General features: G+C 39.5%; 1 protein-coding gene across 2 annotated transcripts in view; it reads right to left on the reverse strand.

Annotated features, from left to right (window-relative positions):
- The window catches only part of LRRK2 (leucine rich repeat kinase 2), a 131,930-nt gene that overhangs the window by 22,202 nt on the left and 89,398 nt on the right, over positions 1 to 20,330 (reverse strand). For both annotated transcript variants that reach the window (XM_059185642.1, XM_059185643.1), the window contains exons 39-41: positions 17,808 to 17,908; positions 14,413 to 14,603; positions 8,975 to 9,135 (exon numbers count right to left, since the gene is read on the reverse strand). In XM_059185642.1, the coding sequence (XP_059041625.1) occupies positions 8,975 to 9,135; positions 14,413 to 14,603; positions 17,808 to 17,908 (453 nt within the window). The remainder of the gene's footprint in view (positions 1 to 8,974; positions 9,136 to 14,412; positions 14,604 to 17,807; positions 17,909 to 20,330) is intronic.

Below are 20,330 nucleotides of genomic sequence, written 5' to 3' on the forward strand. Positions count from 1 at the left end.
GTAGATGCCTTTAGGAAATAACTCCCCCAAATAGTAAACGCTAAATGATGATCTGCCTGTAATCCATCAAATGGGCTGGTCTGCATCAACTATGTTGTCACAGATCACAATAAAATGACATTTAATCAACAAAGCATGCAGAGTAACATGAGACATTTGTCCCCAATCCATGCCTTTAAACACAAAAATGCATACTCTATTGTTGTAATTTGTTTATCTAAAAAATACTGAGAAAACAGAAGACAGACTTTTAATAAATGATAATGGTGTGAGTTGTCTAAGAAAGAGAGGAGTAGCTGCACCACTCCATCCACCTAATAAGCTTTTGATAAGCCAAAAGTTTGAACGTAAATATAAACGCGTGAGGGTACTAAAGACGTATTCTTAACTATTTCATCCCCTAATACTGCAATGCAAAAGGCCTTCCCAATCATTCTCTGAAGGTGGGTGGTAAGAGCTGAAGGCTGAGAGCTGGGCAAGGCACACTGTCTCTGGAGAATTTAAAAATAATAAGCAACTGCTGGCACTGGCAGTTCACCAGTGGGGCAGATCACCCCCATCATTCTTGTCCTTGGAGCAGCGCTGATGAAACATGTCAGGAAAATCAGACTCCAAAAAGTTAAGGAAACAAGTTGTTTACCTAAAAGATTCAAACTCTACAACAGCAAAATGCCATCAACAAGGTTGAAGAACAAACCCTACACTGGAAAATATTTGAATATATGGCAGGAAAATACTTGAATATGTAAGAGTCAACATGAACTAAAATCAGCTTTACAAATGAGTAAGAACAATGGACAAATGAATAAAGACACAAAAACGTACATAACATGAGAGGAAAAATATATGTCCTATATATTAAAGATTGCTTAGCCTCAAATAAAAAATAAGCAAATAAACACTTGGAAAATAAAAACATTAAGTTCTCACTTTTTGACTATTAATTTTGTGAAGAGTAAAAGAACAACAATGGGAAGTGGGTGCTCTAATTTGAATATGGAGGGAATTTTAATTGACAAGCCTTTTAAGAGGCAATTAGTGTTTCAAAATTCAAAATATGCACTCCCAGCAATACCATGCCTAAGAATTTAATGTTTAAAACATCAGTTTTATAAATGACAATTTTAATTTACAATTATGTTAATTAAACCACTGTCAATACATCAAAAAGTCAGAAAAAATTTAAATATACATGAAGATGTGGTTAAGTAAATTAGTGTACATACTAGCAATAAAATACTATGTAACTGCTAAAACTGATGTTTGACATAGAAAGACTGCATGAAATATTAATTAGAAAAAAGAAAACTAAAGCAGAATTTATAATACATCTATAAAAAACTTAAGCACTTCCAAATATAGATCTAGATATATCTCTGTATTACCAGACTGTTAAGATTTACTGCTGCTAGTTTTTATTAGAAACACATATTTTGACCTGCGTAATAGGATTTGCTGTTTTACCTCATGCCCTTCTGTTTTGCAAATCAAATCTTACTGTAAAGTGAACTAAAATCATGAGCCTGAGTTGCATCATCATGGAGACCTTCACCTCAAAAAGACCAAAAGGATTGGGGGGAGGGGGACTTGGGGTGTTAAGACCTAAGCTGCCAACATGATGTTTACCTGTCAGTCTAAACCATGAGAAGATCCTAAAAGCTCTTCTGCATGTACTTCGTCACAGGGGACTTTCCTGGAACTGCAAGTTCTTCCAAAATTTTCACCTTACATTTAACTAAACTTGTCACCACAGTAGTAAAAAGAATAAACTTTCAAGCTATTCAATGTCTTCACCATGGGAATTTCATTTGTGATGAAAATGAACACTTTTCAGGGGCGCCTGGGTGGCTCAGTGGGTTAAAGCCTCTGTCTTCCGCTCCAGTCATGGTCTCAGGGTCCTGGGATCGAGTCCCACGTCAGGCTCTCTGTTCAGCAGGAAGCCTGCTTACCCGCCCCCCACCGCCTGCCTCTCTGCCTATTTGTGATCTCTCTCTCTCTCTGTGTCAAATAAATAAATAAAAATCTTTAAAAAATTAAAAAAAGAAAAGGAAAAAAAAAGAAAATGAATGCTTTTCATATTACCTGCCATTGGGAAAGGTTAGAAATAGGAACATCTCTTACATCTTTATGAAGGGGCAATATTGCCACACGATCTATGATCTAATATTATGAATGACCTATTGTGTTCATGGACCCTATTGTCACACTGAGGGGATACCTGTTTAGCATCAATGGCCCTCAAAGATTAGAAATGTCCAGTGCTAACTGAAATCCCAAGTGTATGTTTGTTCCATTAGGCTGTTCAAATAAATCTTTTAACATATGTCACTTCTTCCTCTAGCTAAGATGAGTAACAGGGACTAGAGTTACCATCCTACATAAAAAAAAAAAAAAATGAAATACCAGGCAAAATATATAAAACACTGGACACTAGGCACAGAACAGTGATCCCTGAGAGAGAGCAAGCCTACAACGCGAGTCCTCTGAGAGCTTTCAGCCCACAGCGCAGGAAGGGAAATAAAGACAGCCTGATGCCCTGTAAGTAGACAGAGCACAAAGTTCAGGAAAGCAAAGGCAGCTAGAATGTGCCAGGCATTGTGTCCAATTCTTTATACGAATCTCTCAATAGCTTCCACAACAATCCCTGAAAAAGATACTGTTTTTAGGTACTATTGTTGAACCAAGAAAAGAAGGTAGATAATTTCTCTGGCCCCAGCTAGTGAATTCAAAACTAGACCATCTGGGGCGCCTGAGTGGCTCAGTGGGTTAAGCCTTTGCCTTCGGCTCGGGTCATGGTCTCAGGGTCCTGGGACCGAGCCCTGCATCGGGCTCTCTGCTCAGCAGGCAGCCTGCTTCCCCCCGTCTCTCTGCCTGCCTCTCTGCCTACTTGTGATCTCTGTCTGTCAAATAAATAAATAAAACCTTTAAAAAAAAAAAAAAACTAGACCATCTGACTTCACAGCCTATGTTTCACAGATTCCAGTCAGTCAAAAAGTTCACCAAGTCTTATCTGTCTTTGTATCTCCAGACTCCACTGTGATGCCTAGAATGTGCACCACTGAGCAAGATTCACATTTACTCACTCTATTAACTTTTTGATTCTATTACAGGCTAATACTTTTAAGATCTCGAGTAAATACTTATCGTCTTATTCAAAGTTTTTCTATAAGTAGCACTTGCCTCCACTGTGATACAGTACCAAAATTTGAGCTGCCCCTCTATTCATGCAGGCAAGGACACTAGTTCCATGATGTAGAGATGGGAAATATTGGCTAGCAATTAAGAATATTTTTCAATGACTCCCCATCACTGAAAGATTCTATTATTTGGCATGATTTAAAAAGCTCTTCATGAGCTAGAGAAGTGTGATTCTGGGCTGTGTATCAGAAATATCTGTGCTTCAAACACCGAAGATGTTCTTGGCTCTTATTCTACACCAGTGACTCCTGATCTTGAATGCACACTGGAATTACCTGGAGAGATTTAAATAACATCGATGTCTGGGCTCCATCCCAGACTTAACTAGAAGTAAAATCAGAATCCCTGGGGGTGAGGTCCCAAGACTCATATATTTGAAAGTTCCCCAGGAGCTTCTTACTCATGAGATTGAGAGATTGAGGATTCCACTCCATGCCTGCTAAAATAGAATTATAAATTATATACCCCCCACTAGATACATTTTTAAAGAGCTACATGCTATCTAATACACAGGCAGAATTGAAAGACACTTACCCAATAACCCTCCATCCTCCATCTATCACCTAGACCGTAAGAATTTCTTGCAGTTATTTGAACAAGACAAGTCCTATTATACCTTACTACCATTGGCCTGGAATGTCTACTCTGGCTCTTTTATTTTTTTGTTTTCTCAAACTTCCAGATTATCCTTTAAGATATACTTCCAGAATCATCTCCTGTACGTAGGGAAGTCCTGGCAACTTACAACTCAGTTAATTACTTGATCCTTTGTGCTCTTATCACTATACCTTGAACTAGACCACCTACTGAAACTGACAAAATGCTTTATGATTATTTGTTTATAGTCCTATTTCTCTTGGCAGGATATGTGCTTTCTGGAGGGCAAAATTTACATTTATTCATGCACATTCCCCAAATCCATCATGAGAGCAATTGCTAACATGGTTGGAGCAACAGCAGTATGCAAAGACCTGTTCTATGCTATTTATGTGGATGATTTCATTTCACCCTTAAAACAACCCCATGGGGTAGGCATTATTATTTCTCATCACAATTTACAGAAGTGAACACTGAGCCCCAGAAGGTAAATCCTGATGAACACCATGCCACTAATAAGTAGTAGCACCAGTCTGATATTTGGCAAACATGCAATAAATTATTGCCAAAGGCATGAATAAATGAATAAAGAAATTAACATAATTTTCCCTTGGAGAATTATCATAACAATTACAATGTCAAAATAATTGGGAAAATATGATTCATTGTCTAAAAACTAATTTTAGAAATAATCTCTCAGATGAGCCTGCATTTTAACAAATGCAATGAGTAAATAAGGAAAAGATCCACATATAAAAATATGAGAAATTTAGGGGCACCTGGGTTGCCTAGTCAGTTAAGCATCTGCCTGTGGCTCAGGTCATGATCTCAGAGTCTTGGGCTCCCTGCTTCGCGGGGAATGTGCTTGGCCCTCTGCCCCTCCCCCCACTCATGCTCTCTCTTGTCCCTCTCTTTCAAATAAATAAATAAATAAATAAATGAGAAATTTATGTTAGGTCGGACTACACATCATATAGTACACAGAAACATGTATTTTCTTTCCTGTTTTACTTTCAGACAAATATTGGTAGAGCATGTTTCATAATCTCTCTCAGATTATACTGTATTACCACAGAGTAATATTTTTAACCTAGCCAAAAACAACTGTATTTCTATGGATGTTGGCAGGGTTGAAGCCATCATTCAGCACCCACCTCAGTCAACAGTGCAACTGTCACGGGACCCAGAATTGACTGTCATTTCTCAACAGGATATAATATAAATATATCCATTTGACTGAGTTAAAATTGAAGCTCTCCAAGTTATTTACAGTTGAAAGAATCTATCCCATATTTACCTTTAGAAATGGAAACAGACACTGCACCAGTCCTTGCCAATAGCTGCTGTTGTTTCTAACTTGCATTCCACCTTTGATGCTACTTGGCAGGGGCTCTGCTCCCCTGAAGGTTAGATTTGCATCTTGCATGACCCTATAGGCACATCTAATTGGCCCTAAGCTTTAATTTCCTTATCTGTAAACCAGGAATAGTAATAAGACCTATGTCAGACCACCATAAGGATTAAATGAGATAATCAACCCACACAAAAGTGTAAGCACAAGGCAGCACCCTGTCTATGCCACAAAAGGTCTGCTCCCATTCCCATCTTCTCTCAGAAAACAGTAAGGAACCTACTCTCAGATGCACACAACAGAGTGAATGCACCACAGTGAGGTCTACTATAAAACACACACACAGACACAGACACACAAGTTTAACAAATGCATGGTCTTTTGTTTCTCTAGAAGTTTCCAAGTGAAAGATTCTAATATTAAGAGATCCCTTAGGGGTGCTTGGGTGGCTCAGTAGGTTAAGCTGCTGCCTTCAGCTCAGATCACGATCTCAGAGTCCTGGGATCGAGCCCCTCTCTCTTTGTCTGCCTCTCTGCCTACTTGTGATCTCTCTGTCAAATAAATAAATAAAAATTTAAAAAAAAAAAAGAGAGATCCCTTAAAAGGAAAAGACAGGAGAGGACTGAAATCGTATGAAAGGGGATGATTTTCTTCTCAAATGTAACTGATTTGGAGAAGGAGAAGTTTGGTGTTGGTGGTTAGCAGTGCTGAAAGTTAACTGTTATTTAAAATTTGAGGCTGAGTTTAGGGCTGAGACAATCAGAAGTTCTTTAGCAATAATGAATACAGTAATGATAAAGAAAAGTTCCAGGATATAGTGAGAAAAAAATGCCTATAATGTATTAAGCGGCCTGGGGGAAAAGAGACAGAACAGAAAAGATCAAGGCTTTGGGTTTCTCTGTCATGATCTTTCTTCATTGTGTATGTTACCGCACAATGATCAAGCAGATTAAAAGGATCAGTAACGAGTATCTGATTTGGCATGAAAAATCAACTGGATATTGAACTCTAGGCAGGTTTTGACCAAAACCAGGAAGTCAGATACTTAAAAGGAAGGGCCATGAACTCAGAGTTGAACTGAGCTGGCTGCTCGCTAGCCTAGCCACCTGAGAGAGGTGGCCCAGAACATAGTCCCCTGAGACCAGACAGATCCACTGTCCTAGGAGGTGGACAAAGCCTCACCAGTAGGATTTCTGCTGACCAACACTGTGCCTAGGTCGGGGCTGGAGGCCTCAGCTGAGTGGTCTGGCCCACCTTCAGTATCACTCAAGAGTCCGGAACAGATCTCCCAAGAGAAGACCCCTACCCTGTGCCCACACTTTCTAGGTGGGAGTGCAGGCAGCCTGTGGGATTCCATTCTAAGATTCTTCTTCCAAACCTATACTTGACAATGTCTGCAGTTCACGGTCGCATCATTTTGCTTTGTTTATTTTGATTTTTCAGTAACTAAGATTGAATATTTAAGCCTCTTTAAGTACGTGTTAGAGTTACATGTAATCTAGGAGAGAGATTTAGGATATAAAGCCAAATAGCCTGTGGATTCATTTTTCATTTAGATTGAGCTCTTTTCTTGATCACTTACTGGATGGCCTCCTCCAAGTACAGAATCTTGCAGACCCTCAGCTTACTCATTTTACAGATGAGAAAGTAAAAGCTAACTTTCAGCCTTGGCAAGAGGCTGAGATACCGTAATGTGTCTAATATACCTGGCACTGAGCCTGATACACAGCTGGTGCCCAAGAGATAATCATGTTATTGCTATTACACAACCCAGAGAGACTTGCAGCCAAAACATGTACTTTGAAAGGTTTCAGAGAGGGCACACACTACTTCCAGCATATCGCTATGAAAGACAAAAGAAAGGATAAGTATCTGGCACAAAAATAAAACCACACATTGCAATCTGGGACCATCTGCTTATTCAAGTTCATAAGTAGGGTAGGAGGCTGAAGGGGATGGTTAGAGAACAAACTCGGATTTTTGCCTTCCCAGATATCCTCCACTGTCTTGTTTTAAGCAAGTGTTTTAATTGAGCACCAGTCATCAAAACGATGTAACTTTATTTATGAATAACAAACTATATAAGATTTCTCTGAATATGGAGATGTTCCTCTAAACATAAGTCAATTGCCCAATTTTCTATATATACCTGCCCTTGTCCTATGACTTTTTCTCACTAATCAGAACCTAAGATTCTGATGAACTTGAGACTAGCAGGAGACTAGGAGTTGAGAAAGGGAGGATCCTATAGAGTAGACAGTAACGTGAAAGAACATGTCTAAACATAAGACCACACAAACACAAGTACACAGGAAGTAGATTACTATTGGCAGAAAGTCAGTTAACAGTAGAAGTAGTAGGATTATTAGAATAGGCATGACAAATAGGGGTTGCGGATGACCCTAAAAAGGAACATTAGACTCGAAGGTAAGAAAACAGTGTCTGTGATTTCTGGAGACCATAAATATAATGGTATCCAGAATGGGAACGTTTCATTCACATAGCAACCATGACTCTTCTTGCTATATAGGGCCAAACAAAGAATCTGTACTATTAAGTATTGAAGTATTAGTGACTTAGAAATTTTGAAGAAAGAAAACTGAAGTGCAGTGCTTAAAGGTTTTAACTTCTGCACAAATCAGTAGGAAGAAAGTATGCCTGTATCAAGAACAGTACAATGGAAAACTCTGGCTCCACATCTCTACCTGAAACTCTCGGAGCCAGAAGTATTTAGGAATTTATAGTTTTTCATATTTAAGAAAGTTAATAATGAAGCAATAATATAATTACAGAAACTCTCAGTAGGATTGGGGCCAACAAACACCCTGTACCCAAATGTGCTGTATTGCTGCCATGAAACATACACATATTCACATGGAGTTTGAGAAAGAAAGATCATAATAAGCATCAAGTTAGTTCAGGTCAGATTTTGCCACCAAATCAGTTCTTAAAAAAAAAAAAAAAAAAATGGGATGCCTAGGTGGCTCAGTAGGTTAAGCATCTGCCTTCAGCTCAGGTCATGATCCTAGAGTCCTGGGATTGAGTCCCACATCAGGCTCCTTGCTCAGCAGGGAGCCTGCTTCTCTCACTGCCTGCAGCTCCCCCTGGTTGTGCACGCTCTCTCTCTCTTGCTCTCTCTCTCTCTCATTCTCTGTCAAATAAATAAATAAATAAAATCTTAAACAAAAAAAAGTCTTTGGATTTCAAAGTTATAAAAAAGGGTTTGTGAACCTGCATTTGGTTTGCCTCATTTGTAGGTAAGTGTAAACAATACCTAGTGTAAAACTTCTACTGTTCCTTCTCACCACCTCCAGAACAACTAAATATTTTAAAAATTCAACTTTAAAAAATATAATTTGTCATTGAATAGTCTCTATTTTTTATTTGTTCTTTTCCCACCCCTGGAAAACTACATCAGTAAATCTTTTGTTGTTGTTGTTTCCCTACAGACTACAGTGATTAAAATCACAAAATAGGGGTGCCATGTAGCTTAGTCATTAGGTGTCTGCCTTCAGCCCCGATCGTGATCCAGGGTCCTGGGACAGAGCCCCACATTGGGCTGCCTGCTCAGCGAGGCACCTGCTTCTCCTGCTCCCACTACCCCTCCTTGTGTTCCCTCACTCTCTCTCTGTCAAATAAATAAATAAAATCTTTAAAAAAATAAATAAATAAAATAAAATCACAACGTAGTAGTCATGATATTCACACAAGCACTATCTGTTCAAACATGATAGGACACAGTGTTCTCTTGATTCTCCTGAACTTACAATGGAAGTCCCTGGTTGTCCATCCTGAAGAAGGAATTACCAAGCCAACCTTCTCACATACCTGGTGTGCCCTCCGACGTCTTTATCCCCATCCTACAGCAGTACTGAGCAATTCCATAGTCTGCAATCTTCGCAATGATGCCAGCATTGGGATAGAGGGTGAAGAGCAGCACGTTGTGGGGCTTTAAGTCACGGTATATAATCATGGCCGAGTGGAGGTATCTGCCAGAAAACGTACAGGTAGTGTCATTAAAATGTGTTTATATTATTACAACTTATGTCATGATTTCTTTAAATGTCTATGTCCATTATGCAGAGCCTTATATGTTTTCATTTCCTTCTATGATATCATGCCAGGGTCCTGGGATCATGACCTGAACCAAAGGCAAATGCTAAACTGACCTACCTGAGCCACCTGCGCACCCCAAGATTGTGCTTTTAAAACCAACCACCTGGGTGCCTGGGTGGCTCAGTTGGTTAAGCAACTGCCTTCAGCTCCGGTCATGATCCTGGAGTCCCAGGATCAAGTCCCACATCAAGATTCTTACTCAGTAGGGAGTCTGCTTTTTCCCCTGACCCTCTCTCCTCTCATGCTCACCCTCTCTCTCATTCTGCCAAATAAATAAATAAATAAATAAATAAAATCTTAAAAAAAAAAAAAAAAACCTGACCAATAAACTAACACCAACAAAAAAGGTCAATGTTGATAACTGAGTGATTTAAACTTTAAGGCAAAACCAGTTCAAGCAAAGTATCAGCTTTTGGTGACTTTTCTTTTGTATACCTAAGAATTACATAAAAGGAATTCTGAATTCTCTCAAAGATCATTAACTATTTCAATTAGCATAAAATGTAAATATGTTAAATAAGAGTTGATCTTATTTTGATATAACTCCATTTAATAGTCTTGATGTTCACAGAACCATAGAGAAGTTTATCTTAGCTTTTAAAATTCTCTCTATTCCATTTCTCTTCTGATATTTATTTTTCTCTGACTGAAATGTTTCCTAAATTTGGGGAAAATATTTTCACCTTTTTCAATAATAACAAATCAACACAAAAAACCTATCCAACTATCAATACTGTACTCTGTTTGAAGATGTAATTTACTTTAAACCCAATTCCATTATGAATCAAGGTTAACAAAAAACATTTTGGACTGAAAGTTGGAACAAGTAAAACAAGGTCTTGGGAAAGATGATCTTGGATGATGTTCAAGTCACTCCCTTTAGAGACTGATCCAATCATACATAAGCAGTAGAGTGGGACATTGAAGGCAAAGATTAAAAAGTAAAATAACATTTCAATCTTAACCAGGTCTTCTCCATTTTGGGAACACAGCCAGAGAGCTACCACTGTGCTCCAACAACTAAAGTCACTCCATTACCTGCTTTCCTTACTATTCAGAAAATCAGATTCTGCCCCTACCGCTCTGACTTCCCTGCTCCATGATACCAAATTTGCTATAACTCTCCCCGTGATCTCACAGGTAAATTATGAACTATCTTGAAAGGACAATTTTTTACAGAACTTAATGAGGTAAATTTAAATCCTTTGTTTTTGTGGCTTTTGGTTTGGGTTCACATCGTATCCCTAAATATTTACTCCATTACCTAATACCCATCACTGTTAGAGGGATCAGGTGCAGAGTGGCAGCAGTACTCTGAACCTTCCACCGCATGACGGCCTACAGTGTAGGTATCACTTAATTGCATCAGCTGAAGCAGAACTTCCTTTCTCTTCCAGGATGTAGTCAGGACATTTAACGTTAGGCCTACTCATTCTGCTCTACATATTTTTGGCTGAAAAATAAGATAAATGTACTAATGAAGTTGACCTTAACAATAAGTAATGGACTAGAAAGAAAAATTTACCAAGGGCTTACTGAAAGGCCATTAGCTACCCTTGCCTTGCAGAGGAGAAAAGCTGGGAGATTAAGAAGAAAAAAGTTAAAGCCAAGTCATGCATAATTGAACAGCATCCAAATCCTTCTTAATGCATGCCTCTTTCAGAATATTTATAGAATATAGACTCTCTCACAATACTTCTCAAAGGTTAAAAAAATAGTTAAACTTAATTTGAAATAATGTCAGTGGGAGGGAAAGATTAACTGGGTTAGTTAAAATGTTCAATAATAGAATTTAATCTTAAAAAGTGCAGTTTTAATAGCTTCTAATAGACTAGCAAAATAGCTTTTGATATATTAACAAGTACAGATCTTGCCTTACTGAAAATAATAAACCCATAATTTATGCATTATGTGACAATGAGCATTGCCAAATATTTTATTAAAATAAACTGGTCTAAATTCTGTTAGTCATTCTTTAATTGTGATTTTCATCAGTGTTGCTAGGAAACCCCTTTCTTTATGATTAAAAGTAAACTTTATCTCACCCTAAGTCAAATTATTCTAAAAATAAGATGCATTCATTCATTTAAAAAATATGTATTGGGCATCTAAGAGGGTCAGTCCCTAGGGGATATAAAACCATCATGAAATCTCTGCTTTTGAGGAATCACACTGTAGAAGGAGAGACAAGTACTCAAACAAGGTTACAGAACTGTGGTGAGTCTCAAATGCTAGGGAGATCAAAGGGAGAAAAACAGATGTAGAGATAGCAAAGCAGACTCTGCCACTAGACTGGAAGTTTTCAACCTTGATAAGTTAATATATATATGTAATCTCTGCCCTTCCTTCTTCAGCCCCTACCACCATCTTTCACAGAGCCAACTCAAGGAACATGTGCTAGAGAGGCCATCGACTGATGGTGCTGCTGAACTTGATCGTGGAGACGGTGGATGAGCAAATTCTACTGGAAAATGAATTCTGTAGGCAGACAAATCTGGAGAAAGAGAAGAATGACAAATGCCAAGACAGACAGGGATGCCAATGAGAAGTCAAGACCTTCCGCATGATGAGAATGGCGAGTGAAGGCAGTGGAAAGTCAGGGGGATGGAGAGAAAGGCAAGAGGCATACACAGAGTTTTGATGCTACTCCAAGGAGTCTGGATGTATTTCACAGATAACTTGGAACTACCAGGGAATTACAAGCATAATTAGATTTTCATTTTCGGAGAAATATTCTGATAATTCCCTAGAGGTACTGGATCAAGGCAGCAACAGGAGCATATAAATAAATCGATGAAAAAGAGAACATGAAATAGTCAAAGACCTGGTGGCCAAATGGAAGGAGAGGGATAACCTTGATGGCACTACAGGGATCTTCATCAGCAAGCGGGAGATACAAGGAAAAGAGGAGATCCACGGTAGAAGAGAGCTGCAGAGAAACGAAACTCAATTTTGTGAATAACAAAACATAGAACCTTATGGGAAACACAGGTGACCACATCAGGTAATTGAGAATTATGACTAAAAGCCCAAGGGAGAGGACTGAATTAGAAAAGAAACCTAATTATTGTAGGCAATACTGTAAAAGAATATGTAATGTGAAAAAAGTTCTTATATATGCCTCTAAGTAGCTCCATCATGTGATTTCATTGTCTCCTTCTACCTCTGCAGTTATAGTTTTATGCTGAAATATATTTGAGGAGACAACCCCTCATGTGGACTTTTTAAAAAATATATACTTAGTGCTGGTAGAAGACTGAAAGCTGAAATCTATTGGCTTCTTGTGGCCCAAGATCCTGAAAGCTGCCCTGACATTATGCTGTGAAGAAATCAGGAAATTAAAGGAAAGAATGCTGAGGTTTAATTTACTCCATTGGAAACTACTGCATTTGTTATTTCAAGTGGTGGGCATTACGGAAGACATGTATTGCATGGAGCACTGGGTGTGGTATATAAACAATGAATTCTAGAACACTGAAAAGAAATTTAAAAAATAAATAAAAAATTTTAAAAGGTAAAGTAAGGTCTCAGAGAACCAGAGCAAGTTATCTTAGAGATGGGGTCTTTCCAACAGTTGGGAATGAAAATGAGAAAGTCTTCATCTTCCAAATAAACATTCTGGGAATTATCCGGAAGAACCAGTGGGAAATTAGGATCTGGATTTCATTAAATTAAGGAAAGCAGTTGACCCATCTCCGAAACAGATGAGACATTGCTGCACGTTATCTAGATTAATTTAATACACGGTTCCCCCTGGTGTTCAAAAGCAGATATACCCAGCCAAATCCAACCAACCCTCCGCAATAATGTCTCATTAATAATCTCTATGTTCTTCAGTAGCTCCTGGATCTACTCTCTATAACTATCAAGTTATACCTTCTTGGTTTGGTTTTATTTGTTTATGAGTAGTGTTTATTTATTTTCCTCACCATCCATTCCCTTTACATTTCTGGAGACAGCCTGAGAGGAATCGAAGCAGTATTTCAGAAGGGAAGGAAGGGAAAGAAATTTGCATCCACTGTGTGGCTACATGGACCAGGTACCGCCGTCCTTCCTCCCTCTCTCCCTACTCTCTCTACCGCCAACAGATATCTACTGAGCGCCGACTGTCCCATGTGCTACAGATCGGAAAGTGAACAAGTTGGCAAGTCCCTGTCATGGCCCTTCGATTCTAATGGCAAAGAGAGACAATGAAATGTTTTAAATGAAAACATAAAGAATACCAGGTAGTGATAAGTGCTATAGATGCCAGAGAGGCGTAAGGGAGGCAGGGACATCCTCTCTGAGAGGAAACCTGCAAGAAATGAGAAGTGAGCCAAGAAGATATCTGGGGCTCAGACACTCCTGGTCAAGAGAGGAGCTGATATAAAACCCCGGGTATATTTGAGAAACCTCAGAGGAGCAAGTGGCTGAGCACAGTGCTGAGAGAGTGAGACAGCAGATAAGGCGATAAACACTTGATCCCGCCACCATGGCCACCCTGCGAAGAGTGTGAAGAGTGTGGGGAGGAGATGAAAGCGAAGAGGACCGGTTAGGCAAGGAGCCATGACAGTGGCTCAGACGCCCTGGGTAGGGAGAGAGACTGTGTGAAGTAGCTGCCTTAAGATAGGTTTTGATGGCAGAGCTGAAGGTATTTGCTGAAGGATTAGGTGCAGGATGTGGGAGGAAGGAAGGGACGAAGGACGACTCCAAGGTGAAATATGTGCGTGACGGGACATGGGGCCAGTGGAGGAGGAGGAAATCCAGACTTGAATCTGGGATAATGTCCATTATCACAGAAGTCCTTGAAATAGGACATATTAAGTACTGGTCACAGTTTATAGACTCTAACAAAAAGAGTTTCAGAGGTGTAAAACCATCATTACTAAGTGTGTGGAGCAGTGATTTCTCCCAGTCCCTCTGTGTCCAAAGACCATGGCCTTCCCACCTCTTGTGCCCTCTGGTGCCAGCTGGCAGCAGGCTTGGGTGTGCCTCCAACAGTCAAATCACTCCAGTCCCTTCAGAAATAACACACCAATCTTGTCTGAGAATTATCCATGGGAACTGACACTTTCCCTGACACTTTGAAACTTCACCTACATTTTTTTTAAGGGGAAGTAGACCACTCTTGTCACACACAGAGTAGAAAACCACATGACTGAATTAATTACCTCAGGCCATCAGCCACGTGTAGCGCAATCCTGTGCTGCAGGGTTCTGGTAAGACTTCCTTTGTCCTGCTGAAGCAAGCGGTCCAGCGAACCCTTGGAGGCCAACTCCATCACCAACATGCGAGGGCGAATCCCAGCCGCCAGCAAAGATATTAAGCTGGGATGGTGCAGGTGGCAAAGGACCACCAGCTCCTGCAAAAGGGAAAAACATTTACCCATACTACAGCCCCCGTGTCTCCTTCCTTAAGTGTCTCGACACTTTGAGCGTGGTTTTTCTCTGGGAAACTGGATAGACAGCAAGGGTTCCACTTCTTTTGGGGTTTTTTTGGATTTTCCACATATTCAGGAATAAAAGTCTTTTTTTTTTTTTAAATGTATATTGAATGAATATGTTAAGTTCTCTCTTTCCTTTGGCTCTGTTTTTCAGAAGATTTAATGCACGGACAGTCCACACTACCAGGTCCTGTCAGTCTTATCTAATGAATCCCAGTTATCAAAGAGTCGCCCTCAGCCCAGGACTCGGAGCAGCCAGTGCTCCTCCACTGCCCCTAGCATGTGAGGTACAACCTGCCTATCATTAGTGCTTTCCTGACTTGACAAGTTTACTGAGAGTGTCCAAGCCCACACGGGCAAACGGTTATCACTCCTCCTGAGAACCCTCTAATAACTTCCTATTACTTTTGGATTAAAACCCCCTGTACTTACACCACCTTCATGGCCAGATCTGACCTGCCCCTAGCCCATCTCTCAAACCCTCTGTCCTCTACACTTCCTGCATCATTCTTCACCACACCAGTGTCCATACAGCTTGCCGCACGTGCCCAGCTCCTCCATTCCAGCCGCAAGGCCTTTGCCCATGCCAATCTCTCTGCTCTGAAACCCCTTCATCCTCCACACGGCCGAAGGCTTCTCATCATTCTGACCTTCACCCACGTACTCTTCCTTCCTCAGAGTGGTCTGCCTGGAGCCACCCTCACTGAAGCAATCCCCCGCTGCAACAATCTCTCCCCGAGGAGTGAGAGATCCCATTTAACCTTGAACAGAGAGGTCTCCATTTCGACGTAATCCCTTTCCTAGCCCACATCCTGTGAGACTTCACAATCCCCTTTAGGATACTGTGGTCTGTGAATTCCACACATACAGTACTCTATATTTCACTTTACCCTGAAACCCTAATTTAGCTGAAATTTATAGTTCATGGGATAGTAAGTTGATTCATGTTTTAAACTATGATTTCTGCAGAAGCTCTGCTTCTTAACAACAGCTTCAAAGATGGGGAGTATCGGTGCAAACCGCCTTTGCCAGGAAACGATAGTGTGGAGAATTCTGCAAGCTGAAGAAGAAAGGTTGAATACCCTGAGCGGGGATTTTCCAAGAACAAAAGCTCCAGACTGCAATCATATTTCCTTAGTGGATAACAATCTCTCTTTCCTCTGCCTGATCAGCTCAGTTGGTTGAAACTGATGAGAAGCAGTCAAGTTCGGTCTGTTTTCTTTCAGAGGCCCAGGCAGAAAGAAGCCTAATTCAAATTTTCCATCCTCAAAAATCACTCACTGATTTCAAAGAGAAAGGAGCAGCTGACTCTCCTAGATCTGCCCCAGTTCATGACTACTAGTAGAATGACCCTCGAAATGCAGCACCAGATACTGAAGGACTAAAGTACTTTCTTTTTCTTTCTTTCTTTCTTTTTTTTTTTTTTTTTAAAAACAAGCACAGGTGCCTGGATACCTCAGTCGGTTAGGTGTCTGCCTTCGACTTACGTCATGACCCTGGGGCTCTGACCTGGGATGGAGCCCCACACCAGGCTCCGTGCTCAACGAGGAGTCTGCTTCTCTCTCTCCCTCTGTCCCTCCCTTCACTTGTACTTTCCTCCTCTCTCTCTCTCTCTATCTCAAATACATAAACAAAATCTTAAAAAAAATAAAAAAGAACAAGCCTACCACACATTCTACTGTTACTATTTCTCCTATCATTTCCTTGGGTCACTGAGCTGCCTATACCCTACTCAGTCCTGTATACATTCTTAGTGTTCTGATTTTCAACAGGGTTCCCTGAGTACACTGCATAAAAGTTGAAACACATAGTAAAGAGTAATGACTAAGGCTGAAAAATCAATTTATACAACCAATTGCCTAAAGATTGAAAGAGACTGTGTCCAGATTTTCTTCACAGACTTGATTCTATTTATAAAATGTTTATTAACTTATTTCTAGAGCCATGGTGTAACTTTTGATACCACTAATAAAATTACTCCAGGATATTTTACACAGACATGAAATTATTTTCATCATCCAGAGCAAATAATATATTGTAACTATTCTTTTTTCTTTCTTTCTTTTTTTTTTTTTTTTTTTTTTTTGGTTTACACAAGTCATTTCATTTCAGACTTAGGCACAAATTACTTCTCAATTTTTTTAAAAAATAAGAATGACCAGATTAAAAATACAGTTGAGTTCTGGCATAAGATTACAGAATTCAAATTGGATTTTACCTTTACTCTCACTCCGACTCACTCTCTCATTCCTACTGTCAGAAAATAGAATAAATCCCCATGAGTACTCAATATCAGAGAGGGTAATAGAGTCACCATTGTTGGCTTTGCTTTCAATATCCACTCACTTTTCCTTCTTCCTAAGGGTTTCTTGATTTTTTTAAAGATTTTATGTATTTATTTGAGACAGAGAGATAAAAATAGAGAGCATGAGCAGAGGGAGCAGTAGAGGGAGAGGGAGAAGCAGACTCCCCACTGAGCCGGGAGTCCTATACAGGACTCAATCCCAAGACCTGGAGATCATGACCCGAACTGAAGGCAGATGCCCAACCATCTGAGCCACCCAGGTGCCCCACGGTACCTTGATTTTTGCTGAATTATCCAACCCTCACCCAAGCAGACCATGAATTTTGGGGAGAACTAACCCAAACCCCAACCCCTGGAAAAGCTGGGACTATTCTAAGTATTACTATCTGCATTACCATACAGATTGATTAACACAGGCCTAAGCCAATCAGTACACAGCACCTTCCTGAACATGAAGAATATGTGATTTAAGTAAAACCAAGAGAAATTTTTAAATGAGTCACTGTGTACAGGATTTGGGTTCCTCTGAAATACAAGACCTCAAAAGAAGTACCCTCTTCTCTTCTGTACTTGGGGTGTAACAATGATGCCTGAGACAAGAATTCTCAGAATACTGTCTTTTCTTCATTTTTCCAACAGGAGAAACAAAACAAACTTTTTTTTAACTCCATGAGGTAAAGACAAAGACGGGATTTCGTAACTAAACTCAGGTAAGCTAGGGAGAAATGCGGTCGTTTTGGATTTTCACAAACACATGCAAAACCAGAGTTTCAGGAGATTACCAACATCTCATGTAATAATATTATTGGATTTCTTACTTGTCTTAACAGTCTCAGTGATGTATGTTTATTGAAAATCTTCACAGCCACTTCTTCCCCTTCATAGGCTGCCCGATAAACAGATCCAAAACTGCCATCACCTTTTGAAAAAAAAGTACAAAGTACTTCAGTTAATCTGTTTAACTAGAAAAGCCAGATGAATTATATTGGTTCTAATTACATATGTTGTGTACATGAACAGAAATCTGACCCACTTGTTCTGTTGAATCAAGTCTCCTCTGATGCCCACTCTTCCTCCTTCTACTCCGTGAACTATGACACACCTAAAGATTTTGTTCCAGCCTTCCCATCTCGGTCTACATTCCCCCCACTCAACTACCTCACCGACTCCCTAACTTCATCGCTTCTGATAGGTTGAGTGTTTCACAGCCCCATCTAGAGCCACAAGCCACCTTCTGAACTCTGTCCTTTATTTACAACTTTGCACTGCAGCTCACTGGCGTACCCCCTCCAAATCTCAACCATGCTCCATCAGAAGCCACCCTCATCTGGTCTCAAGACCAGTTTTTATTCTACCTCATATAGCTCACTAAAACAATAACAACAAACAAAATTTTAAAACCTCTTTTCATGGTCATTCTAGAGCCAAAACTGAAAAAATCGTCTTAGTTCTTTGCCCCATGCCTCCTTTCCATTTCCATTCTCACCACACCCATTGGATGCCCCTTGGTGCTTTCTGTCTAGACTGTGGAGGCCTTCTGAGTTCATTCCCTCTGATGCAGTCTACCTCTCCTACAGAATCAATCTCCCTATAATTACACTTTTATTATGTCACTCTCTTGTTCAAAAACAAATTATTCTATGCTGTCTATGAAATGAGATTTCAAGTCAGAGACAAATCCATATTGCAGTTCCAAATTCTTGTGTTTCTCTTCCTGTCCTACTGTTCATTCTCTGGGCTCTAACCAAGTGGTTGTCTCGGTTTGGACTGCACAGGACATCTGAGCAACTTTCTAAAAATACCAATGTCTCAGTCCACCCTCAAAGATTCTGACCTAATTAATCACAGGAGTTAATGATCATTAGTATTTTTTCTTTTAATTCACCAGTTGACAGTAATGAACAACCAGAGTTGAGAACAACTGTTCTAGAAAACTGGAATAGCCAAAATTTCCTGAACATGCTTTGTATCTTCAGGCTTCCATACCATTGTTAGGCAGTTGCTTAAAGAGCTCTGCAGCTCTATCATCTCACCCTCTGTGGAGTTTATCAAGTCTGTAAAGCACAATACATATCGAGATACCAAAGTCTGAGAAATCGACCATGATCAACTCCATGGACTATTACTCTTCACTGACACACAGTATATCCTTATTTGTATCGTATTTATGGTTCTCATTTAGTGCTTTGAAATACAAGCACTTAACTGACATAAGTGAATGACTTAGAAAAATCTACAGAGAAATGGAACAATGTTGAGAACGGTTATTTCTAAGTGGTGAAATTATGCAACTGTGGGAAGCTTAGATATTTTGTGGTTTTTAATATTATTGTTTTTGTATTGTGTATTTTCATCTCTATGATAAGTACTTGTAAGCATATAGTATTTTATGCTCAGAAACAATGTACATTTAAAATAAAAATAAAAAGTATTCATTTGAGTATATGTCATATTTCTACTATACGGTAGACATGTTAAAATATCATCTGTGGTCTACGGCCATACCACCCTGAACGTGCCCGATCTCATCTGATCTCGGAAAATATCATCTGTGTATTTTCAGTCTTGGTATCTTCCCACCCCTTCCTTCCAGTACTCAATAAATATCCAACTTCTAAAACCATTACTCAATACTGATGATACTGAGAGTTTTGGAAAGAAAAGAAAGCTATCGGATCAGTTAAATATTTGAATCAAAGCAAGACTGGGCAAACAGGAGAGGGAAAAGAGAAAGAAAACTCGTGGAAGGGGAAAGGAAAGAAAGAGTAAGACAGATGGACAGTTATTCTGGTTCCCCTCAACCTGGACAACTATCAACAACAAAGAAAAATTAAATAAGCAGAGAGAAGAAATATATTCTAAAGAGATATAAAAATTTCAGGTGAGAGTAGTAGAGATTTCTAATTTTTTTAAGCCCTTCCCTATTTCGAATCACTGCCATATGAAAATGGATCATGGACAGTCATTTCCCTCAGATGGCTAACACTAAAAATAAGGTTAAGGACCGTTATTGCACATTTGTGACAATGAAGTGTGAAAAAAAACTTGAAGGCAAGGAAACCTTCCTAACCCCATCAGACCACACCACTGAAGTACCTTTCTATTATGGCTCTCTGGAAAAATAGTCCCCTGAAAAGGAAACATATCTCACAACTCCTCAGACACACAAAACCCTGTAACTGCGCACTTAAAATTTTTTCATAAAACAAGTCTATTAATATTTGCAAATCTATCAAAAAGTTCATATAGTAACTGCCATCTTAGAAGAAAGTGTTAACTGAAGGCCTGAAATTTACTCCTGCCCTATAATGAAAATGGCAATGAATGACCTCTACCACATT

The sequence above is a fragment of the Mustela lutreola genome, chromosome 8 (assembly GCF_030435805.1).
Source record: "Mustela lutreola isolate mMusLut2 chromosome 8, mMusLut2.pri, whole genome shotgun sequence".
Taxonomy (NCBI): domain Eukaryota; kingdom Metazoa; phylum Chordata; class Mammalia; order Carnivora; family Mustelidae; genus Mustela; species Mustela lutreola.